This window comes from Pavona decussata, unplaced genomic scaffold (genome assembly GCF_977016875.1).
Source record: "Pavona decussata unplaced genomic scaffold, jaPavDecu1.1 SCAFFOLD_128, whole genome shotgun sequence".
NCBI lineage: Eukaryota > Metazoa > Cnidaria > Anthozoa > Scleractinia > Agariciidae > Pavona > Pavona decussata.
In genome coordinates, this window is record NW_028145542.1 from 3,398,749 (window position 1) to 3,424,902 (window position 26,154).

At 41.2% G+C, this 26,154-nt stretch overlaps 3 protein-coding genes across 4 annotated transcripts; 1 reads left to right on the top strand and 2 right to left on the bottom strand.

The window, feature by feature from the left end:
* Positions 1-891: 891 nt before the first annotated feature.
* LOC146469014 (trafficking protein particle complex subunit 11-like) lies at positions 892-9,923 on the top strand. 2 transcript variants are annotated; one of them, XM_085123966.1, is made up of 7 exons: positions 1,556-1,647; positions 3,302-3,381; positions 5,068-5,179; positions 6,261-6,352; positions 7,601-7,734; positions 8,327-8,494; positions 9,087-9,923. In XM_085123966.1, exons 5-7 carry the CDS (start codon positions 7,627-7,629, stop codon positions 9,111-9,113), a joined length of 303 nt encoding a protein of 100 aa, XP_084980092.1. In that variant the 5' UTR covers positions 1,556-1,647; positions 3,302-3,381; positions 5,068-5,179; positions 6,261-6,352; positions 7,601-7,626; the 3' UTR covers positions 9,114-9,923. The 2 variants fall into 2 exon arrangements, with proteins under 2 accessions (XP_084980093.1, XP_084980092.1); XM_085123967.1 differs by lacking the exons at positions 8,327-8,494; positions 9,087-9,923 and adding an exon at positions 892-1,106 and having other exon boundaries at positions 1,560-1,647; positions 7,601-7,637.
* A 2,651-nt stretch (positions 9,924-12,574) lies between these two features.
* Positions 12,575-13,860, bottom strand: LOC146469015 (uncharacterized). Its single transcript, XM_085124107.1, has one exon. The coding sequence runs from the start codon at positions 13,747-13,749 to the stop codon at positions 12,712-12,714; it is 1,038 nt and encodes a 345-aa protein (XP_084980233.1). The 5' UTR covers positions 13,750-13,860; the 3' UTR covers positions 12,575-12,711.
* A 410-nt stretch (positions 13,861-14,270) lies between these two features.
* LOC146469016 (uncharacterized) lies at positions 14,271-17,398 on the bottom strand. The gene is made up of 2 exons (XM_085124104.1): positions 17,322-17,398; positions 14,271-15,455 (listed from the first exon to the last, which is right to left on the bottom strand). The coding sequence occupies exon 2, from the start codon at positions 15,453-15,455 to the stop codon at positions 14,271-14,273; it is 1,185 nt and encodes a 394-aa protein (XP_084980230.1). The 5' UTR covers positions 17,322-17,398.
* Between the last annotated feature and the right edge of the window lie 8,756 nt (positions 17,399-26,154).

The window sequence follows — 26,154 nt, forward strand, 5'->3', positions numbered from 1 at the left end:
AATAACGATAGCGCGCAAGTATATATTTCATGGATAACGACAAAAAGCTCGCGCATATAAATTTTGGCGATAACAAAACCTAACGCACACAGATAATTTTGAGCAATACTAAAACATAGTAAACGCATATAATTTTGAGCAACAACAATAACCGGAACAGTGACATTAATTGACACTTTACTGATTTCGTTTTGTTCACAACCACAAATACACGTACTACCCTTGGGTTGGTTCAGTTTTTAACACAAAAGAAATCAGTTGAGTGTTGGTTTATCTTTAGTTTTAGTGAAATTAAATGGTTTTTGTTTTGCTAATTTGTTGCATGATTTTCATTTTTAAAAAGACACAATACAGGTACATGCATGTAACTTACATCCAAATGATGTAAAGATCTGTCCTTTTACTGTAGAGTTCAATGCAGTCTACCTCACAAGCCTCAAAACACTATCAATAACTGAGCAATGGTTAAGTTGATGTGACTAAAAGTAAACTAATACTGACAGTGTGATCTAATCTTTATTTTACTTCAGTCTACTGACATGATTATAAAATACTGACAACTAATAGAAGACTTTACTATAGACTCAGCGCCCAGGATTCTTTTTATCAACAAGCTGCTAATAATGCCATTGTGAGGGAGACAGCTATGCCAGGGTTTGTGCCATGTAAGTGCAAATACTGTTAGACACCGGTATGAAATGTCATATATTTACAAAAGGTAATTTGACCACGTACCATAAAGAGCTTCGAGTGCTCACCTTCCAAGAAACCTGTGATGTACACTGAATACCGCTGTAGTTACAACAAATTGAGCATTCACAAAAATGAACGTCTGCAAAACTTCACTGTTTATTTTTATGCTCCTCCACAGTCTCATTACAAAGTTAAAAAAAAATGACCAGCTCCTTCTTGACTTGTTTAGTTAGTAGAACAAGTGCTGCACTTGTAATGCAGAGGTCATAGGTTAAAAATAATATATATCCCATTCAAATTTTTTTTTCAGGTGTTCACAACTGCTTAAAGGACCCTTAAGTCAGCCTCCGCCATTTTCGATGCCATCGAAATTATTGAAATTGCATAGTGAAGGGAAATATTCTTGCTTTACTGTAAGTTGTGTTCCTGAAAGAATGTTTCATTATCTTTAGTAGTTTCACAGTGATTTCGTTCATCTCAACATGCTCCAACTAAAATATAAGAGCTAAACTCTCGCATTTAAACAAAAACAAAGGTGTGGCTGACTAGGGCCCTTTAAGTTACATAAATAACTGTGATGGTCCTCCATTTACAGTATTAATACTGTATAAGAGAAACCACAGCCACTGATCTTCAGGGTTGCCCCTTTTCCCTTTCAAACCTCCATCTAAGGAAAACTTTAATATTATTTTATAGCCAGAATCTTATACCTGGGACTTAAGTAGGATTTTGTCAGACATGCTTAAAATTCTTATTTTGTTGTTGGTGTTAGGTAGCGCTCAGTTGATTGGCCTGTAAAATTTACATAATTTATTATGGCACCAATGATGTTGAACTCAGGTGTGGTATAACTTTTTTATCTGCAGACAACAACTCCATTATCCATGAACCCTTTAGAGAATGCTGGAAGTTTGGATTTCTTTGGCCAGGGACCTTGGAGACAAGGTTTTCAGGGTGAGTCAACTAAGCTACAAGAAAACAAGTCTAACATGTTATGCAGAGTGGTTAGTGATTAGGGCATCTGACTTTCAGTTTGATGGCCTGCAACCTAAATTCCAGAGGAGAAGTCTCCTCTACTTAACTGGTGGTATGTTCCATGCAAAGGTAAAATGTAAAACATATTACAACAAGCAGTACATGTATCAGCTATGAAAACAAATACAGCTGCAGGAAAATTATAGGTTATTGAATAGTCTGGATCAGCAAATGGGGAATTTGGATTGGCTTATGACGTAATCAGAGCTGTGAGTACTTTAATGAAATTTTAGATGATATCTTACTCACCTTCCCTCAAAGAACTTTGCTTTCCTTGTGATAAACAAGAATGGTGGTCTGAGTCACTAGAAGCAACCATAAACCAGCAACCAATGATCTCAATGTTCAGGAGGAAAATCTCAAAACAATCCTAATGAAAGAGTTAGAGACAGCTTTTTCAACAAGTTTATATAATTATTTACAGCTGTAAAAGAACTGCCCCTAGGTTTCAGTGAAAGTCTGATATTTGTAGTCTTTGCCATCAGTTACATGTAAAGGAACAAATGCAGTGAGAGGAGATTTTTGCACTAGCCCGTTATTTGTCCAATGAAAATCACTATCAAGGACCTAATACTTGAAATGGTGTTACTAAACTGCCAGGTGCTAATTCTCTTAATACCTTGTGAAGCAAGGTTAATAAATTTGTCGGGCCGAAGGCCCGAGCGAAGCTAAGCCGGGCAAATTTGAGCAAAAAAAAAAGTCTTTGAAGGTGTCTGCAATGTTGCCTGGCAACAGTGAAAAACAAAGTACGAATGACATCAGACAAAGGGAAGGTTGCTATGCAGCAACAGGTTGGAAGACAGACTGGCATCAGATGGAGCAAATTTGCATACCTTGGGAAAGTTTCGCATTCAGTGCCTGATTAAATTTCAACTGCAATGTTCATCAATATTCACTGGATGGAAATATCTCTGCAGAATCTTTTCCTTTTCTTCCAGAAATCGTTTTGTGAAAGATTGCATTGAAGAAATTACACATTTAGTGGCCGCAGTAAAATAATTTTCCTTGGGAAATAAATTAATTTATTGAGCATGACAGGGCTGCACACCTGTTGTACATTTTGTTGTGTCAGAAATAGATTTCAACCGTAAACTAGCCTGTGCAACTACGAAAAGACCATGCTCATCAAAGTAGTTGCTATGTTCAGAAACCCTTTAATCTCCTCAATTGATGCTACAAATACAAGTAAAGTGGGCTTTCCGGCAAGCCCTAGCTTCACAAGGTTTTGTGAGTCACATATTTCTAGTATGTACAATGTAAGTGTCTACTTTGAAAGATCCATCACGGTTTCTCGCACAATCAATGAGTTTGAATGAAAGCTAGTTTTCTCTCTGATTAGCTGGTTTTATAATTAGATCAACAAAGGTGATAAGAGTGTACAGCATACAAATAACCCATGATGCAGTTTTCCTGTAAGTGGTAGCCCCTTGCTGGCACAGCTAACACCAACTCGATGACACCAAAACTTTACCTTCACTTATAGACAACAATGCCTGCCACACAGGCTTCACATCTGTATCACACATTAGTTCTCATCTTTGCACATCACATGGATGTAATCAATTTTCAACAGGAACAGAACCACCAGATTCTACGATAGAGCATGCTGGAATAATAGCATTTCAGGCCCAGGAATTACAGGTTGATCACTCAGTAAGTATTGATATTGCAAGTCATCTCAATTCTACCATACTTACAGTATGTCTCTGTTGTCTCCTTGGAAAAACATATGTAGCAGTACTGTGCAAGTCACAATGCATAGTTTGCATATCTTCAGCGCTCTCATAATGTACTGACCGCTGTAATTTTGCTCCCCATGGTTGATTATTTCCTTTACATCACAGTGCCTCCCCCCACCAACCAAACCCTTGTTATTAACTGGTAATTACAGTCAAAGCTCTCTTAACGGACTCTCTTGTAAGCGGACAGCTCTACTTACGGCCGTCTTGTTTGAAACCCCTATTAACTCCTCTACAAACTCTGTATTGTTACATTCTCGTAAGCGGCCGCGGACACTTTCAGAGATTACAACTTGAACTCTTTCTTTGTTTTTAAGCTCCCGTTAAGCCAACACCCCAAAGAAAACCCTATTAACGCCCTCTGTATCTTTTATCAATCAACTTCACATTGTTGTTCGTCACAATGATTTTACAGTACTGTAATTACAGTACCATATTTCAGTGCTCGTTAACATTTCCAAACACCACCCACATGCATATGCCCTCGTGACTGGAATTACAACGTTGTCAGCACAACACTGTAGTCAAGGCACTCAAGTTTTGATTTTCACACGCATGCGTAAAAGATGCCTTCATGTCCGGACTTGCAACTTAAATCTTTGTAGCAGTCTTCCATCCGCAGTTACCTATCTTTACTAACTAGACTAATGTAAACTGAAGCCTGACCAAAAGACACACAGGTCATAAAAATTTTAAACTATATCACTACTTTTTGTTGAGGCTGTTTATATTGAAAATGTTGATGTTAGTAGCAATTGTAATTTGTTTTTTTCTTAAAAAATCATAAAGGGAAAGTCCTAGTACTGCAGTATACCCTGCAATACTGTTCAGTTATCGTCATTATATCTTAGGGTTGTACAGTATAGGGCGAAATAAAACAAAAAAGGCATTTAATACGGAGGTATTTTTTTGTATTTCCAATATGTTACTACTGTATTTATTGTTAGCTTGGCAAGCTCTCGTAAGTAGCCATCTGTCCCCAATACCTTACGAGAACCATTACTCTTTTATAGTAGGGTAAACAGTATTTATAATGATCCTCACTGATAAACTATTCTGGACTAGCTCAAATCCTGCTGCCCTGCACTATCGTTCGAAACAAACCTATCCCTTCCACACCTCTCTCCTTCTCCATAAAACAACAGTCACCAACTTTGCACACCTAAAAAAATACAGACATAAAAACACGTTCTGTCATCTGATTGGTTACACTTCTTTTCAACGCCATGCCAGCTCCTTAAAACTCCGTGTCCATCGCTTCAGTAAAGGTATCAATTTATGCAATCATTTGCAGTGGAAACACGTTCATAGGGTGACGTTACTTGCTGAGTTTGTTTTGGCTTTCGTGTTCCCTCAACTGAGTAGATTGAACAGGTGTCAGCATCATGTCTGCGGCATAAATGCTATGTTCCTGTTCAGTTGGTGATTGTGTCGTACGGAGAAAAAGAGAGTTGCGAGAAGTCGTTTGCTTGTTTATTTTTCCTGGTGGTTTTTATCCTGTTGAGAGCAATGCACTCCAACTACGCTTCGTTTATTGTTAACTTGGATTGCATGTAGACACTTGCCTTCCACCTCATGTTAATATCTGTCTCCGTGGCAGTCTCGTTGCAGCAGGGTGAAAGTGCGTCAGAAAGTTACTGCTTAGCAGTCAGGGAGGAAGTCAGCAGACTAAAAGTTGTTAACATTGGCAGCCTTGCTCTGCAGTGAAGACGGTACGTCTGACTGCTGTCTTGATATCTACAAATTAATGGACAATAGCTTAGAAATCCTGCCTTTATATCCTATCATCATTCTCCGTGAGAAAAAATACAACCAAACCTGTCTCAAGTGTCTCTGAGGCATTGTAAATTAGACCTCTATTTCCCTCTATTGAAGACGAGGTATCACGGGGATTTGGTGCCATTTCAAAAACCCGCCAACGTTTTGTATCGACAGAAACCTAAAAGTAATGTTCAAGTTTTGTTATAAATAGTTTTGTTATAAATAGTGTACTAAAACTGTCAGTGAATGTCTCCGGCTACAGATGAATTGGGTCGTAATGGATTCCAACTTGGAAAAAGTAAGGCCAATTGGCCGCTTAATTAGAGGCGTACAAAAGTGTCACGTTTTACCTCCAGTCGGGTAGAATATACCGCCCAAGACCCCAGTCCCAGACCCAGTCTCCTGTCTTCGCGGTATTGTACCCAAATTTGACACTTTTATACGCCTCAAACGCGTGGGAAAATTGAAAAGGATTTGTTTCGAATTTCATACGAGAAGCAACAAGAAGATTTGCTCAAGCAAATAAAACATTTCTATGATATACACTTTAAATAAAGAAATCGTCCGTAATTGAAGAAGAGAGCATTGTTGTAAAAGGTCTTGCAGACGCGTCTGTCCCTATGGAACACAGAACTTCAACGAGTAAATTGGATCATTTCATACGCCTCAAACGGGAATGCGGGGTTTTATACTGTCACAAAATCAAAAGATAATCACTAAGAATGTTGACAACGGAAGACAAGGCAATAATAAAAGTGTATTTGAATGTTTTTATCAGTTGTCACCTATTCCGGACTAATATCTACTATCATCGTTTTCAAAACAAGGCCAAACTACGTGTTTTTCAATTACTTGGTGGTCGCTTTAAAAACGTTAGGAGAACCCTCATCGGGACGGCCAGAAGGTGGCCGTAAGGTAGCCGTTTTTAATAGTTTCGGGACTTTGATAACTGGCCCCTCACTGGCCGCTAAATAGGGCCGCTTAATACTGTAGTTACGTTTGAAATTTGTTATTTTGAATTTTTTTTTTCAGAACTTCAGCTGCAGAGAAATATCCCGTTGTGGTCACAGAACTAACTTTTCCTTCTGTCACGGTAGAAAGTGTTCCTTTCACTATTCAAACAGGTAAGAATCTCAATAGTAGTTTAGTAATCAGCACTTATTCAAGCCCATGCGGGGCTCGTGTATTGACTGGAACTAACTGCATGTTAAGGTCATTCCCCTGTTTTGCAGTGCGCAACTCTACTGCGCACAATGGCAAAATGAAAAATTTACGCTCATTTCTAGCTTACTACTGAGTATCACTCAATCTGACTTGCATCTAACAACAAAACTCTTAATTTGCATTTTGGGCGGAAATTAAGGTGTTTTCATAAGACTCGCCCAAGTCTCTTCGCGGAGAAACCAGTTTTGAAGCTCGATTTACCACTGCTTTGTGAAATATCTGCAAAACCAACCCGGTGAACCTATTTTCTCTTTTCAGATTTCTAACCACAATATCGTTTGCCAACTACCGTGAAAATTTAATGAAAATCCTAGTGTTAGAAATATCAAATTTGGCGCCTATTATATCTAGCCAATGGACATTTTGGCCTACCTTCAGAGGTAACGAATTAGATGATTTTGTTGAATATCTCAGTAGCACTGGTTAGGAATAGTTTTCAAACAGATTTCACATTGAAAATGATTTGTGGACAGAGAAAAAATTCTATGAAATGGGCCGTTAACTCTTCTCTTCGGAAAATAATTCCTGTCTTTGGCAAATGCTCTATTATAGTCCTTTTTGTCCAAACATGCAGAAATTACCATATTTCAATGGTTCGTTGCTGAAGAACAAGCATGGTGACCCCCTCTTTTTATTTCATTTTTGCAGTTTACATATAGTGAACCACACATGGGCAACGTTTGAAAAAAAAAACTGAGTGTTGGTTCTATTTTAGGGGAACGACCTTAAACCGACTATCTTTGTTGGTTAACATATCAAGCAGTATCATCATAACAAAGACTTTGGTGACGTATTTCTGTTGATACAGAGCCATAATTGTGAAGCTTGGGAATTCAAATGCTGGCACACATTACTGACACAAGTCACTTTTTCTCACATCTCGCTGATTTCAACATTCTTTGAACCTTAATGTAACTGTTGCGTTTTTGTTCTTATTTTAACCGACGAAAACTAAAGGATTTTTAATACTTTTCCTAACCGTAGGCTCGATTTCCAGCCGCTGTTCGGGAAACGAGCCCGCGCTCCTTCCGAGAGAGAGAGCGGCGGAAATCGAGCCTATTCTAACCGTAGAAAGTCAATCAATGTCAAACCTTTGAAAGATAATTTTCATTCAAGCTTGTTTTGGTTGTCCCTTGTATTCTGTTTAGACTTCCTTGCATATGGCTGTTTACAGATGCCTCTGTTTGTCAGTTATCTTATGCACAATCGCACGCTTCAGGTTCAGGAGGTTGAGGTCACCGTGGAGCCAAGCGACGCTTTTATGTACTCAGGACATAAACAGGTTAAACCAGCTTACTCCCAGCATGCATTCAGGATATGAACTAGTTAGACAAGTTTAGTCAGCATGCATTCAGGTCACAAACTGTTCAAATTAGTTAACTTTCAGAAGGCATTTAGGACATCAAAAGCCGGTTACACTGGCTTATTCCTGGCATGAATTCAGAACATAAATACTATTTATACTAACTAGCTTCCAGGATGAAGTCATTTAGGACATAACCTACTGAGATTTGTTTACTCCCAGCCAAACAGTCTGGCCACAGACAGACTAAATTAGTTTCCTCCTGTATAAATTTGACCCATAAAACGCTTTAGAGCAAATTCTGGGAAAATGTAGCTCAACCACATTCCTACCTGTGAAATTAAGTGAAATTGGCGAAAATTTGATTGCTGCTACAAGTGCGGAATTAACATCGAACCGAAATGACATAGCTTATAGCAAGGGAATTAAGCTACGTTATGTCACACGCATAATGGCTGCACACATTTCAGTGAAAGTTAGTTTGAGCAGATTCTTTACTGTTTAGGCCCGGTGGAAAAACGTCTGAGATAGTCTGTGGCAACAGTTATTTGCACGATATTTTCTCTCTCAGATTCAGTTTCGTCTGCTGCCCTCTGGTGATCACAGGCTCAAGTTCAGTCTGTATCCTCTTATGGCTGGCTATGTAACCCTCCCCAAGCTGCACTTCAATCTACATCGCTTTCAGGTCAGCTGGGATGAGCATGCGCAGAAGATGGTTCCTTCCGCTGTTTTTATCAAGGTAAGCAATTCTTCCATGCTACAAGTGCGAATAGACCGTATTCGTATTCTCGGTATTGAACTGGAACTAGCTTGCACACGAGGCTTATGCGGGGGAATCTTTTCACATGCAAATAGTTTCTAGTATATTCCCCCGCATGAGCCTCCATTGCAAGCTCGATCCAGTTCCATACCGAGAATACGAATATGGTCTATTAACATCGAACCGAAATGACATAACTCTTAAAAGAAAGGTCCTTCAAAGTATTAATACTTTTTACGTCATTTTACTTCCTCTGCTAGTTGTTTAATACACTCGAAGCCAAGATGTTGTGTCATTTCTGCCCCCTTCCATCCACCCTATCCTCGTCCCAACCCCCTCCAAAAAAATGAATTATCTAAAGTAAAACTAGAAAATGGCTCTGCCTTCCTTGTAAGTGGGTCATTTTATGGTGTGTCGGTTATTTCAATTTAGTGGTATTTATCCCAGCTTGAACACAAGGTCGAACTTAACCGTTTGACTTCAGTTCAGTTCAGCTCAGTTTATTGTTTTGCCATATAAAAAGTGTACAAATATGAATTATTATTATTATGACTTGTGCTTTATTACGCAGCCAAGAGGACGTGAGTTGAGCTCCTGACGGGTAGTCGTTTGGCCAAAGGCAGAGAATGGTGGACAGTGATAGTAGCAAGAGCCAAAACAGTCTACGTATCACAATACTGGAAATCAGCGTGGAGTTATGTAGATTCATTAAGGATCATAGCCTAAAATATTGTTTTGATATCCGTTAAACTGGGAGAATGCAAAAGGTTCATTAGTCTACAGAGCCATTGTAAACTGATCTTCAAACACGTGCAGCGTAAACACAGTCCTTACGGGCTTGTGAAGTGCAGAACTGTGCACCTTAATAAACAGTTGTGTTGGTAATTGATGCCTGCCGTCATGAACCCCTTGTAAATACCGGTAGCCACATTGTAAGAAAGAAAAAAGTACAATGGAACTTTTTGCAGAAATCAGGCGAGCCTACATCCTCTTGCAATGCTGAAAAAATAAACCCGCGAATCTTCTCAGTGGTAAAAGCGTGCGATCCATGGGAAGACAAATATGGCATTCTCTCTTTTTTTCATCAGTGAATAGCCATGTTAAGTACGGCGATTTTGCCCGCAATTTGATTGCGATCAGAGGATATGTCAGCAAAAGGGTTGCTTTAGGCACCCTACAAAGGAACTGACGTGTTTTAGCCAAACGTCACTTATGCGCTACTCTCATCCAAACTAATCACCGTAAAATTACAGCGAAAATCACTGGTAGTTTACTCAGGCGATTTTTTGGGAGATGACGAATTTAGCAAAGTACTAGATCTCTTTATTGATTCTAATTGTAAAAATTGAATTTAGATGTATTACTTATTGATAAATACTTGAATAAAACGTTTACTCAAACACTGTTATACTGAGCAAGAAGAAGTGCGTCCGGTTGTGAATAGGGAGTGGGGAACTCAAGTAGCGACGACGGCAAACCCAACAAAAACATCACTTGAAAATATAACTTTATTTCATATGTGCTACTTCATGATTATGTCAACTCGTTCAACTTAAACAGAAACGGCGAACTCCCCAGGAACCAAATTGGTAGGCGTACAGGAATCGTCGGTATTGTGAGTTCGTATTATAAATATGCTCGTTGAGGTGATGAGATGAAAGTAATAGTAAATATATGAAAATTTCATGCTTTTGAACTGCGGAAGAAAGAATAAATAAGCGAATGCTCCTCGCAGTTAAATAACGCAACTTTCATTCTTTCTTTTAACAAGACGCTGTTTTCAGCTATATTGGACTGCGTGCGTGGTGCTTAAGCCTACAATCTTGTGGCAGTGATAACCTCCAGCATCGCTAATTCCCCCAAATAGATAGATAAATACAGAGATACAACTGGAGATATAGTAAGGCAATAAGTAACCACCAGATAGAATTGCATTTCTTTCAGTCAGAATGAAATACAGGGGAAAACGACATTTGTCATACGAATGCTTTTTATAATCCACGGTCTTTAATCCTTACGTTTTCACCTTTCATTTGGAGACAGAAACCATTTGTACGGCCCTGATATGAATGTGACGCCGGGTCACGGATTGTAATTTCCGGTAGGATCTAGAGTATCGTTACGCATCACGCGTACGTTATCCTTGTACGTTTTTCAATGTCTCGCTGTTTATATTTTGAAATGAAATTCAGGGGAAAGCATTTGTTATTCACCTTTCATTTGAAGACAGGTACTGTTTCTACATTGATTGTTTTTCTATAGTAAGACATCTTTATCTAACGACCGATTAGCCAACGGGTTAGCTCAGTTGATTGAGCATCGGACTACCGTGCGGGAGGTGGTGGGTTCAAACCCCGGCCGGACAAACACTCAGAGTCTTTAACCCTTTCACTGCTAAGGGCGACTAATGTCGCCGTTTTAGAGGCTACCACTGTCAAGATTGGCCACGTTCTCAAATCCAGAAATCTGGTTATTATGGTCTACTAATAGTGTTAATTAGTAAGTGTTTTAGGCTTTAAGAGCAAATAAACTGAGTTTATCTTCCGTTTGCCGTTCCATATCAACATTTATGCCTTTCCCTTCCATCCTAACATGTATAATGTAATGGCTGTAATGTATGCTGGCTTGCCTGAGCTCGGTTTACTGGGCAAAGAATCAAGACTACCAGAGTTGGACCAAAATGGCTATGAGCACAGGCTCATAGCCGCTTTTATTCGAAATATGCAGTTTGAATAATCATTGATAGATACATAATCTGGCCCAGTAAAGGTGAGGGCACAGAAAACGCCATAAGCATCGGGAAGACGACACCGATGCTGCCCCACCCCAGGCAAAGCCAGCAGACCAGAGGAACCAGCAAAGAGCTGAGGATATTATAAAAACTGAATGAACTAGGGCAGCAGCCGCCCTTGCAAACTGTGCCTAGGAATAAACTGTTGGTGTAAACAGGAATACGAATAAACTGTGGTAATAATTGGGACAGCCGCCCTTGCTAGCTGAACCAAGATGGGAAAAGAAAAATTATGATAGTATACCACTTAATCAACTACGCACCAAAAATCATGGGAAACCACCGCCCTTGCTAGTGGCTCCTGCCCAAACGAAACAATACAACGTGACACCAGGGTAAACAGCCGCCCTTGCTAACTGCTCCTGGGAATTAGTGAAAATATGTAAATACTAGCTTTGAGGAAAAATTGACAAACCTTAACCTCTTGGAAGACAGCCGCCCTTGCTAACTGCCCACTCAAAAAGCAAGACAAACATAAAAATATTACGTAATGGCTAAGAAGACAAGCAAGGCACCCGTAAATATTTTTGGAATGCATTGGATTTCAACCGTCCTAACAGCCGAATCTGGGCATCAGAGAAACCCTGCTCTGCAGCATGTGAGGCCGCACCGATATGAAAGCTGTGACCCTTGTAACGGGAGAGGGAAAGGCCACAAAGCTGTATAGCGAAGGAAAGTTGAGTGGAAAACCAAGATCGAGTAACTGGTAACCCATCCACTGTCATAAAAAGTGGTCCTGGATGAAAACCTCGAAAAGCCAAATATTTAGTTAAAACGGTAACAGGACAACACAGCGACTGACGGGAAACAATGATTGAAAAGGGGCGTGCATTGTACTGATGTTTGTAATTCCCAAAAGTGACTTTAAAAGAAACCAGGTCACCTGTGGCGGACAGCAACTTTGTGATCTGGTATAGCTGGAGGGGAGGAGATGAGGCCTGTGAAGGGATAGCAGTGATTTCACCCAACCTCAAGAATGCATAGAAGGCTAAGGAGCACATGGCCTGGAATTGACAAATTTGGTAAGGGGACCCCTGAAGCTGAGGAGCAACTAAAAATAGCCTGTGTAAAATTGGAAGGGAAATTGGTAAACGACTATCAAGGCGGAACCCCTTTTTGTGGTATCCTTTGAGCATTTGACATACATAAAAAACTTTGGTGGGGTCTGGAAGAGACATCAACTTATGAGAAAACCCAAGGGCGGAGACATAGGTATTGACAGTGGATGGGGCGTAATGCTTATCAAATAAGTATGCAATAAACAGAGCCAAAACAGAGGGTGAGATAGGTAACCCTGGAAATGGTAGCTGAAATAAATTTGCAAAAAACTGGTGGAAAAGTTTCCATGCCCGTTTGTAGGTGGGTATGGAAGAAGGCTGGAGACTGGACCTCAACAAAAAAGATGCTATGTTGGCCAATTGGGAGGCTGCAGATGCAGAGGTATCTCTGTGGGACATGGGTGCATGTAAGCCGGTGCCAGCTGTTTGAAGGTCTGCAACTGCAAACGAGACAATGCATCAGCTAATGTGTTGCATAAGCCTGGAATATGCGTGGCCTTAAAGACAATGTTATTGCAAAGACAGACCAGCACCAGCTTACGTACAAACACCATCAAGTCTTTGTCCTTGCAGGATTGCTTATTAATAACATGGACCAAAGCTTCATCATCAGTAAAAAACAGAATACGTTGGTTGGTCATGTCTTTACCCCACAAGTACAAACTCAACACAATAGGATAAAATTCTAACAAGGCAATATTCCTATGCCGCCAGCTAGATGGCCATTTCCCATAGCACCACTTTGAACCAAAAATTGCGCCAAAGCCCAGGCTACCAGATGCATCAGTGTATAATTCAAGCTGAGTTGAAGTACACCATGCATCGGAGAGGAAAAATGAACGACCATTAAACCCGGAGAGAAAAGTCTGCCAAACGCGAAGGTCCTCTTTAACCTCCCGTGATAACCGGATAAGAAAATGAGGGGCTCGAACACCAATGGTTAGATCAATCAAACGACGCAGAAAGGCTCGGCCTGGAACCACAACTGAGCAAGCAAAATTAAGAAGGCCTGTCAAGGACTGAATTGCTTTCAGAGTGACTTTCTTACAGGTGAGGAATTCGGAAATTAACACGCGGCACTTAACAAGCTTCTCATCTGGCAGACGAGCCTCCATCAAAACAGAATCTAATTCGATACCTGCAAAGGTAATTGTGGATGCGGGGCCTATGGTTTTCTCCGGTGCCATGGGAATGCCCAAATAGCTGCATAGCATTAAAAACAAATTAAGTTGATGGTGACAAAGCTCCTTAGTAGGGGCAACAATTAAGAAATCATCTAGGAGGTGCAAAATGTACTTAATGTTCAATTTCTGTTTGGCAATCCATTCAATTGCAGTACTAAAGGTTTCGAAGGTTTTGCAGGAACTGGAACAACCCATAGGCATTGCCCGGTCATAGTAATAAAGACCCTTCCAACATATCCCTAAGAGATGGTAGTCTTGTGGGTTAATAGGTATAATCCGGAAGGCTTTTTTTATATCTGTCTTAGCAAGAAAACACCCAGAGCCAACAGACTTGTTGAAACGAATTGCATCCGCAACAGTGGCATAGGTAACCCGAGTATTCTCAGGGGAAATTCCATCATTCAAAGAGGAGCCCTTTGGAAACGAAAGATGGTGGATTAAACGGAATTCCCCCGGAGACTTCTTGGGCACCAGACCCAGTGGAGAGACCCGAAACACTGAAAAAGGGGGGGGAGGGAAAAGGACCGGCAAGCCTATGGGCAGCAAGTTCCTTGCTAAGTTTTGCATCAACAGCTTCCGGATTCTGTAAGGCTGAAAAAAGATTAGGAGCAGTACTGGAAACTTGGGACCCTTCAAAATGTAGGGGAAAACCATGTGTAAACCCCGCAGACAAAAATTCTACAATTGAATGGGTATACCCAGAAAGAAAATATAATAAGTGATCAATTTTTATGGGTGTTGGTAACTGGGCGGGGAATCCCTGGGGATGGGCTAGGGCCACCACTGGGCTTGGGGGATCCGCGAGTTTGGGACTTGTTACCAGGATTTCTGTTGAAGCCACGAAAATTACAATTCAGGGCCCGATGCAGCCCCTCACACTTACAGCAAGTATGCTTGAAAGAAAACCCTGAGCATTCCCCTCCCCTATGATATTTAAAACAGTAGCCCCTGGGGACACTAATAGCCTGATTTAGTTTCCCAGTGCCCGCATTAGACGGTGGTTTACGGGACTGGGAGCTGTTCTGGGCCATGAGCCAAAGCTCCCAATGGACATTACCCCAAGGCACAGCGGTGGATGGGGACTGGCGGCGAAGACGAAAATTTTCATCGTAATAGCGCCAGTTGTGGCCCTTAGTGGCAAGGTCTTGGATAATTGACCCATATTTCATAAGGCCAGGAGCAGCCTGGGGGTGCTTGCTCGAATAAACAGCTACAAACACATGAAAGGCCTGAAGCCAGGAATCAAAAGTAGATATTTTCTTTGGCTTGGCAAAGGGCTCCAGGGTTAAGGAGGGTGCTGACCCTTCATCCAAATGCTGGAGGGTGAGTTGGTACCTCCCATTGTGGACAGGAGTGACCAACAGGGAGCCAAAGTCAATATACTGTCCCTCCCAAATCTTAGTTTTTAATTTGAGAGGGACTCTGGCGTCGGCAGGTATGCTAATGGAACTGAAGATGTCCTTGGGTTGAGTGGAAGTGGAGGAAGACAGGGCGTCACCTGCCAGGGAGGATTGAAAAGAGGCAATCGCACCCTGCAAGGACGTTTCTGCCTGCCCAACCACCCCCTCATGAGATGATGCCACGGGGGCCTCTGTGGTGGGCTCCTGTGCCTCGCCGAGCTTCTTGGTGACTTCAGCCGTAACCGTTGCTATGATGTGCTGCAGTACACCAGGAGGGAGAGCTGTGGATGAGGCAGGCGGAGAAACACGGTCACTGATCGCAGGCAAAGCATCACTCCCATGTTCACTATCCACTCCGTCTTCGTGCACTGGGAGTCCGTCTTCGTGCACTTGACCAGGGTCACCTGCTGGTTGCTGATGGCGACGGCGATGGCTTGGCACGGAGACGAGGGACTCTAGGGCCTGTTGACTTGGACGTTTTTGGCGTTGTGAACGACGAGGAGGCATCTGTGAAAGAAAAACCACAACAAAGGCAAAGAGACCCAGAGGCCTAAGGGGTATTTGATAATCGACTAGGAAAAAGGGGGGGGGGGGGGAATAAATTAGAGCAACAGGGCTCTAATCATTGTAATCAAAATAAAAACAGAGCAACAGGGGCTCTAATCATTGTAATAACATAAAAACAGAGTAACAGGGGCTCTAATCATTGTAATCAAAATAAAAACAGAGCAACAGGGGCTCTAATCATTGTAATCAAAATAAAAACAGAGCAACAGGGGCTCTAATCATTGTAACAAATGAGACACAAGGCCTCAATGAATCATAATAAAAACAGAGCAACAGGGGCTCTAATCACTGTAATCAAAATAAAAACAGAGCAACAGGGGCTCTAATCATTGTAACAAATGAGACACAAGGCCTCAATGAATCAAAATAAAAACAGAGCAACAAGGGCTCTAATCATTTTAATCAAAATAAAAACAGAGCAACAGGGGCTCTAATCATTGTAATCAAAATAAAAACAGAGCAACAGGGGCTCTAATCATTGTAACAAATGAGACACAAGGCCTCAATGAATCATAATAAAAACAGAGCAACAGGGGCTCTAGTCATTGTAAAAAATGAGACACAAAGCCTCAATGAATCCAAATAAAAACAGAGCAACAGGGGCTCTAATCATTGTAACAGATGAGACACAAGGCCTCAATGAATCATAAGAAAAACAGAGTAACAGGGGCTCTAAGCATTGTAAAAAATGAGACAAAAGGCCTCAATGAATCCAAATAAAAACAGAGCAACAGGGGCTCTAATCATTGTAAAAAGTGAGACACGAGCCCTCAATGACTTAAAAGAAAACAGAGCAACAGGGGCTCTAAACAAATGTAAACATGGACAAGCATGGCTGACCAAAGGTCGCCGCAACAGCAAGTCCGTAAAAAAGAAATCGGGAACACAGGTCCCCAAATAAACGTGATGCGTATAATAAAGTGTTAAATAAAACATGAGGCAAAAACTGCTAGCTACCAATAAAGAAAAGCAATGAAGGGGTGGGTGGGGAAGTACCAAATAGGAAAGGACAAACGTAAACGCCCTAAATTTACTTAGCAAGCATTGTTAACGCCTTGATAATGGCGCCTCGATAGCTGCGATACAGCCAATACTGGCCCACGGAATTCACGTGAACGCCATCGGGCAAATATGGATCACAACTGGGTTCGCAAAAGCCGACATGGCGCCAACAGAAAACGCTTTCTTGTTCGCCTAAAACAACTCGCAGGTAATTGTTTAAAATCGGCACCGCCTTGTTGAAATCCGACCTATGTGGAGACTTTGTTCCACGAGGGAGGACCTCACAGACGCCAATGATTTTCACTGCGAAGGAACAGCGAAGGAAACGAACAAAATCATCAATAGCGCAACCTACGACCTCGGGTGCAATGACAGTTAAATCATTGGTTCCAATATCGAGAATAACAATGTCTGGGGAAAACTCAGTAAGGACACCCAGGTCGTATTTGATCAATTTCTGGACCGGTGCCATGTAAACGCACGTGGACTTGCCCCTGTAGGTTAAAAGTCTCGGAGGCTCGCGGATCGAAATCGTTCTTAAGATCATGAGCTAATCGACGTACGAAAGAATGACCTAAAACGAGAACTTTTGGAGAAAGTGTAGATTCCATCTTGCCAACAGAAAAAATGCTTAACGTAGCGCCACGCGGTCCGGAAATAAAGCAAGGCAAAACGAAACAAGTAGGGAAAAGATTGGTAAATAGACGCAATGAAGGGGAACGTAACCCCAACAAAGAAAATGCAGAACACAATAGAGTGAAATAGAGGGGGAAAACCGGGAACCGGTGGATTATATAGGCTTACCTTGAAAGAACAAAAGCACGTCTTAATCCGCTGCTGAACCGAGACGAATGACTATGGCATGGTCATATTGATCATATGACTGAAACATGCACCTAAAGGGGGCTATACGTTATTCCAATTACTTCTTCCCCAAGACCCAGGACCACTCGATCCAATCGATTACTAACAAAGGCGGGAAAAGGAATAAAAACTCTATTTGCGGGCAAATATTTTATTTATTTTTAAGCAAAACCAAAAATGTCCGTTTTCTGCGGCATCGACAAAGCTGAAAAACACACATCTTTGCTTCCAATTTTTTAATTCAAAATCTCATTTTTAAACCAAAATTCCTTCATGACAGCAAACCTTAATCTCATGACTAAGCATTTATCTCCAATTTTGCCTCTCACGCGTACAGCTGTTCGAACATCAGCCATTTGATTCGAGCCACTTTTCAAAGCCCGTAATTTCCCCTTTGCCGTCCGAGTTGCATTCTGGGTAATTTCGATACAACGACGAAATGGAGGTCCCGCCATCTTAATTCAGTAGTTTTTTTATAAGTGTCGAGCCACCCGGTCCTACTGGCAAAATATCGCACACATCGTTTTCTTTGCAAGTCAAATCTCCCCCAAATTGCCTAGGTAGGTCCGAGAATCCACCCACAGAACGGCCAGAGAGACAACTTCACTCGTGAGCCACCATGACTCGATACGAACACTTTTGGCGTCCCAGTCGCTATGAAGTCATCTCTCACCTCTGGATTCTTTCAGAGGATTCCCTCTACTCTCCATTCCAGCTTTATGATGCCAGCCTGGGAGCTTCTGCACTGCAAAATGGCCCGAAATTACACTTATAAACCGACAACTTACCGATTAGAATGTGTTTGTGCTCGCAAGCAAAACAACAACGGTCCAAATAGGTGACGTCACAAAAAAACTTGAGTCCTCGTTATTGCAGAGCAGCGAAAATTTCAAAAGAGATCTTCATATAGCACAACTGAATCCGTTTTGGTCATCTACATCGAGATAATTGTCCAGAGAGACCAAGAAATTTGGAAGTGAAAGGGTTAAGGGAAAAAATCAAGGTCACGTAAGCGGGACTTGTGAAATAACCAAATGAAAGCCATACACAAGCATTACTCAAAACTATGGTTCGAGCTAGGATATCCAGGATTAGGGTTAAGACCTAGGGTTAAGGTTAAGTTCTGTACGTGTGCGGGCTATGGTTTGGACGAGGGTAAGTCACTTGACAGACACTCCCAACCAACTTTGACACTATTGGATAAATGCCTGTTGTCCTTTGGCTATCTTGAGTCTAAAATACTTTTTCATTTAAGCCGAAATTTCAAAATAATTTTCCCTCTTACTCTGATTTCGTCCTTTCTTACAACGTTGGTCTTTTTTGGGCTCATGCCAGCTACCCTACTTCTCTAGTTCTAATTTCCTGTACTCAGATCTCTACAATACTTTGCAAAAATACTAATATCGATGATATTTGCCGATTGGCATAGTTTCCGAGTTGAAATTAACGAGTGGCTGACAACCAGTATCTTTAGTTAATTAAGGGAAAAAATCAAGGTCACGTGACTGGGACTTGTGACATCACCAGATGAAAGCCATACACAAGCATTACTCAAAACTATGGTTGGAGCTAGGATATCCAGGATTAGGGTTAAGATCTAGGGTTAAGGTTAAGTTCTGGTCCCTAGGGTGATGTACGTGTGAGGGCTATGGTTTGGACGAGGGTAAGTCACGTGACAGACACTCCCACCCAACTTTGACACTATTGGATAAATGCCTGTTGTCCTTTGGCTATCTTGAGTCTAAAATACTTTTTCATTTAAGCCGAAATTTCAAAATAACTTCCCCTCTTACTCTGATTTCGTCCTTTCTTACAACGTTGGTCATTTTTGGGCTCATGCCAGCTAACCTCCCCCTCTAGTTCTAATTTCCTGTACTCAGATCTCTACAATACTTTGCAAAAATACTAATATCGATGATATTTGCCGATTGGCATGGTTTCCGAGTTAAAATTAACGAGTGGCTAACAACCAGTATCTTTAGTTAATTAAGGGAAAGAATCAGGGTCACGTGACTGGGACTTGTGACATCACCAGATGAAAGCCATACACAAGCATTACTCAAAACTATGGTTGGAGCTAGGATATCCAGGATTAGGGTTTAGATCTAGGGTTAAGGTTAAGTTCTGGTCCCTAGGGTGATGTACGTGTGAGGGCTATGGTTTGGATGAGGGTAAGTCACGTGACAGACACTCCCACCCAACTTTGACACTATTGGATAAATGCCTGTTGTCCTTTGGCTATCTTGAGTCTAAAATACTTTTTACTTTAAGCCGAAATTTCAAAATAACTTCCCCTCTTACTCTGATTTCGTCCTTTCTTACAACGTTGGTCATTTTTGGGCTCATGCCAGCTAACCTCCTCCTCTAGTTCTAATTTCCTGTACTCAGATCTCTACAATACTTTGCAAAAATACTAATATCGATGATATTTACCGATTGGCATGGTTTCCGAGTTGAAATTAACGAGTGGCTGACAACCAGTATCTTTAGTTAATTAAGGGAAAAAATCAAGGTCACGTGACTGGGACTTGTGACATCACCAGATGAAAGCCATACACAAGCATTACTCAAAACTATGGTTGGAGCTAGGATATCCAGGATTAGGGTTTAGATCTAGGGTTAAGGTTAAGTTCTGGTCCCTAGGGTGATGTACGTGTGAGGGCTATGGTTTGGACGAGGGTAAGTCACGTGACAGACACTCCCACCCAACTTTGACACTATTGGATAAATGCCTGTTGTCCTTTGGCTATCTTGAGTCTAAAATACTTTTTCATTTAAGCCGACATTTCAAAATAACTTCCCCTCTTACTCTGATTTCGTCCTTTCTTACAACGTTGGTCATTTTTGGGCTCATGCCAGCTAACCTCCTCCTCCAGTTCTAATTTCCTGTACTCAGATCTCTACAATACTTTGCAAAAATACTAATATCGATGATATTTGCCGATTGGCATGGTTTCGGAGTTGAAATTAACGAGTGGCTAACAACCAGTATCTTTAGTTAATTAAGGGAAAAAATCAAGGTCACGTGACTGGGACTTGTGACATCACCAGATGAAAGCCATACACAAGCATTACTCAAAACTATGGTTGGAGCTAGGATATCCAGGATTAGGGTTAAGATCTAGGGTTAAGGTTAAGTTCTGGTCCCTAGGGTGATGTACGTGTGAGGGCTATGGTTTGGACGAGGGTAAGTCACGTGACAGACACTCCCACCCAACTTTGACACTATTGGATAAATGCCTGTTGTCCTTTGGCTATCTTGAGTCTAAAATACTTTTTCATTTAAGCCGAAATTTCAAAATAACTTCCCCTCTTACTCTGATTTCGTCCTTTCTTACAACGTTGGTCATTTTTGGGCTCATGCCAGCTAACCTCCCCCTCTAGTTCTAATTTCCTGTACTCAGATCTCTACAATACTTTGCAAAAATACTAATATCGATGATATTTGCCGATTGGCATGGTTTCCGAGTTAAAATTAACGAGTGGCTAACAACCAGTATCTTTAGTTAATTAAGGGAAAAAATCAGGGTCACGTGACTGGGACTTGTGACATCACCAGATGAAAGCCATACACAAGCATTACTCAAAACTATGGTTGGAGCTAGGATATCCAGGATTAGGGTTTAGATCTAGGGTTAAGGTTAAGTTCTGGTCCCTAGGGTGATGTACGTGTGAGGGCTATGGTTTGGATGAGGGTAAGTCACGTGACAGACACTCCCACCCAACTTTGACACTATTGGATAAATGCCTGTTGTCCTTTGGCTATCTTGAGTCTAAAATACTTTTTACTTTAAGCCGAAATTTCAAAATAACTTCCCCTCTTACTCTGATTTCGTCCTTTCTTACAACGTTGGTCATTTTTGGGCTCATGCCAGCTAACCTCCTCCTCTAGTTCTAATTTCCTGTACTCAGATCTCTACAATACTTTGCAAAAATATAAATATCGATGATATTTACCGATTGGCATGGTTTCCGAGTTGAAATTAACGAGTGGCTGACAACCAGTATCTTTAGTTAATTAAGGGAAAAAATCAAGGTCACGTGACTGGGACTTGTGACATCACCAGATGAAAGCCATACACAAGCATTACTCAAAACTATGGTTGGAGCTAGGATATCCAGGATTAGGGTTTAGATCTAGGGTTAAGGTTAAGTTCTGGTCCCTAGGGTGATGTACGTGTGAGGGCTATGGTTTGGACGAGGGTAAGTCACGTGACAGACACTCCCACCCAACTTTGACACTATTGGATAAATGCCTGTTGTCCTTTGGCTATCTTGAGTCTAAAATACTTTTTCATTTAAGCCGACATTTCAAAATAACTTCCCCTCTTACTCTGATTTCGTCCTTTCTTACAACGTTGGTCATTTTTGGGCTCATGCCAGCTAACCTCCTCCTCCAGTTCTAATTTCCTGTACTCAGATCTCTACAATACTTTGCAAAAATACTAATATCGATGATATTTGCCGATTGGCATGGTTTCGGAGTTGAAATTAACGAGTGGCTAACAACCAGTATCTTTAGTTAATTAAGGGAAAAAATCAAGGTCACGTGACTGGGACTTGTGACATCACCAGATGAAAGCCATACACAAGCATTACTCAAAACTATGGTTGGAGCTAGGATATCCAGGATTAGGGTTTAGATCTAGGGTTAAGGTTAAGTTCTGGTCCCTAGGGTGATGTACGTGTGAGGGCTATGGTTTGGACGAGGGTAAGTCACGTGACAGACACTCCCACTCAACTTTGACACTATTGGATAAATGCCTGTTGTCCTTTGGCTATCTTGAGTCTAAAATACTTTTTACTTTAAGCCGAAATTTCAAAATAACTTCCCCTCTTACTGTGATTTCGTCCTTTCTTACAACGTTGGTCATTTTTGGGCTCATCCCAGCTAACCTCCTCCTCTAGTTCTAATTTCCTGTACTCAGATCTCTACAATACTTTGCAAAAATACTAATATCGATGATATTTGCCGATTGGCATGGTTTCCGAGTTGAAATTAACGAGTGGCTGACAACCAGTATCTTTAGTTAATTAAGGGAAAAAATCAAGGTCACGTGACTGGGACCTGTGACATCACCAGATGAAAGCCATACACAAGCATTACTCAAAACTATGGTTGGAGCTAGGATATCCAGGATTAGGGTTTAGATCTAGGGTTAAGGTTAAGTTCTGGTCCCTAGGGTGATGTACGTGTGAGGGCTATGGTTTGGATGAGGGTAAGTCACGTGACAGACACTCCCACCCAACTTTGACACTATTGGATACATGCCTGTTGTCCTTTGGCTATCTTGAGTCTAAAATACTTTTTACTTTAAGCCGAAATTTCAAAATAACTTCCCCTCTTACTCTGATTTCGTCCTTTCTTACAACGTTGGTCATTTTTGGGCTCATGCCAGCTAACCTCCTCCTCTAGTTCTAATTTCCTGTACTCAGATCTCTACAATACTTTGCAAAAATACTAATATCGATGATATTTACCGTTTGGCATGGTTTCCGAGTTGAAATTAACGAGTGGCTGACAACCAGTATCTTTAGTTAATTAAGGGAAAAAATCAAGGTCACGTGACTGGGACTTGTGACATCACCAGATGAAAGCCATACACAAGCATTACTCAAAACTATGGTTGGAGCTAGGATATCCAGGATTAGGGTTTAGATCTAGGGTTAAGGTTAAGTTCTGGTCCCTAGGGTGATGTACGTGTGAGGGCTATGGTTTGGACGAGGGTAAGCCACGTGACAGACACTCCCACCCAACTTTGACACTATTGGATAAATGCCTGTTGTCTTTTGGCTATCTTGAGTCTAAAATACTTTTTACTTTAAGCCGAAATTTCATAATAACTTCCCCTCTTACTGTGATTTCGTCCTTTCTTACTCAAAACTATGGTTGGAGCTAGGATATCCAGGATTAGGGTTTAGATCTAGGGTTAAGGTTAAGTTCTGGTCCCTAGGGTGATGTACGTGTGAGGGCTATGGTTTGGATGAGGGTAAGTCACGTGACAGACACTCCCACTCAACTTTGACACTATTGGATAAATGCCTGTTGTCCTTTGGCTATCTTGAGTCTAAAATACTTTTTACTTTAAGCCGAAATTTCAAAATAACTTCCCCTCTTACTGTGATTTCGTCCTTTCTTACAACGTTGGTCATTTTTGGGCTCATGCCAGCTAACCTCCTCCTCTAGTTCTAATTTCCTGTACTCAGATCTCTACAATACTTTGCAAAAATACTAATATCGATGATATTTGCCGATTGGCATGGTTTCCGAGTTGAAATTAACGAGTGGCTGACAACCAGTATCTTTAGTTAATTAAGGGAAAAAATCAAGGTCACGTGACTGGGACTTGTGACATCACCAGATGAAAGCCATACACAAGCATTACTCAAAACTATGGTTGGAGCTAGGATATCCAGGATTAGGGTTTAGATCTAGGGTTAAGGTTAAGTTCTGGTCCCTAGGGTAATGTACGTGTGAGCGCTATGGTTTGGACGAGGGTAAGTCACGTGACAGACACTCCCACCCAACTTTGACACTATTGGATAAATGCCTGTTGTCCTTTGGCTATCTTGAGTCTAAAATACTTTTTCATTTCAGCCGAAATTTCAAACTAACTTCCCCTCTTACTCTGATTTCGTCCTTTCTTACAACGTTGGTCATTTTTGGGCTCATGCCAGCTAACCTCCTCCTCTAGTTCTAATTTCCTGTACTCAGATCTCTACAATACTTTGCAAAAATACTAATATCGATGATATTTGCCGATTGGCATGGTTTCCGAGTTGAAATTAACGAGTGGCTAACAACCAGTATCTTTAGTTAATTAAGGGAAAAAATCAAGGTCACGTGACTGGGACTTGTGACATCACCAGATGAAAGCCATACACAAGCATTACTCAAAACTATGGTTGGAGCTAGGATATCCAGGATTAGGGTTTAGATCTAGGGTTAAGGTTAAGTTCTAGTCCCTAGGGTGATGTACGTGTGAGGGCTATGGTTTGGATGAGGGTAAGTCACGTGACAGACACTCCCACCCAACTTTGACACTATTGGATACATGCCTGTTGTCCTTTGGCTATCTTGAGTCTAAAATACTTTTTACTTTAAGCCGAAATTTCAAAATAACTTCCCCTCTTACTGTGATTTCGTCCTTTCTTACAACGTTGGTCATTTTTGGGCTCATGCCAGCTAACCTCCTCCTCTAGTTCTAATTTCCTGTACTCAGATCTCTACAATACTTTGCAAAAATACTAATATCGATGATATTTGCCGATTGGCATGGTTTCCGAGTTGAAATTAACGAGTGGCTGACAACCAGTATCTTTAGTTAATTAAGGGAAAAAATCAAGGTCACGTGACTGGGACTTGTGACATCACCAGATGAAAGCCATACACAAGCATTACTCAAAACTATGGTTGGAGCTAGGATATCCAGGATTAGGGTTTAGATCTAGGGTTAAGGTTAAGTTCTGGTCCCTAGGGTAATGTACGTGTGAGCGCTATGGTTTGGACGAGGGTAAGTCACGTGACAGACACTCCCACCCAACTTTGACACTATTGGATAAATGCCTGTTGTCCTTTGGCTATCTTGAGTCTAAAATACTTTTTCATTTCAGCCGAAATTTCAAACTAACTTCCCCTCTTACTCTGATTTCGTCCTTTCTTACAACGTTGGTCATTTTTGGGCTCATGCCAGCTAACCTCCTCCTCTAGTTCTAATTTCCTGTACTCAGATCTCTACAATACTTTGCAAAAATACTAATATCGATGATATTTGCCGATTGGCTTGGTTTCGGAGTTGAAATTAACGAGTGGCTAACAACCAGTATCTTTAGTTAATTAAGGGAAAAAATCAAGGTCACGTGACTGGGACTTGTGACATCACCAGATGAAAGCCATACACAAGCATTACTCAAAACTATGGTTGGAGCTAGGATATCCAGGATTAGGGTTTAGATCTAGGGTTAAGGTTAAGTTCTGGTCCCTAGGGTGATGTACGTGTGAGGGCTATGGTTTGGATGAGGGTAAGTCACGTGACAGACACTCCCACCCAACTTTGACACTATTGGATACATGCCTGTTGTCCTTTGGCTATCTTGAGTCTAAAATACTTTTTACTTTAAGCCGAAATTTCAAAATAACTTCCCCTCTTACTGTGATTTCGTCCTTTCTTACAACGTTGGTCATTTTTGGGCTCATGCCAGCTAACCTCCTCCTCTAGTTCTAATTTCCTGTACTCAGATCTCTACAATACTTTGCAAAAATACTAATATCGATGATATTTACCGTTTGGCATGGTTTCCGAGTTGAAATTAACGAGTGGCTGACAACCAGTATCTTTAGTTAATTAAGGGAAAAAATCAAGGTCACGTGACTGGGACTTGTGACATCACCAGATGAAAGCCATACACAAGCATTACTCAAAACTATGGTTGGAGCTAGGATATCCAGGATTAGGGTTTAGATCTAGGGTTAAGGTTAAGTTCTGGTCCCTAGGGTGATGTACGTGTGAGGGCTATGGTTTGAATGAGGGTAAGTCACGTGACAGACACTCCCACTCAACTTTGACACTATTGGATAAATGCCTGTTGTCCTTTGGCTATCTTGAGTCTAAAATACTTTTTACTTTAAGCCGAAATTTCAAAATAACCTCCCCTCTTACTGTGATTTCGTCCTTTCTTACAACGTTGGTCATTTTTGGGCTCATGCCAGCTAACCTCCTCCTCTAGTTCTAATTTCCTGTACTCAGATCTCTACAATACTTTGCAAAAATAC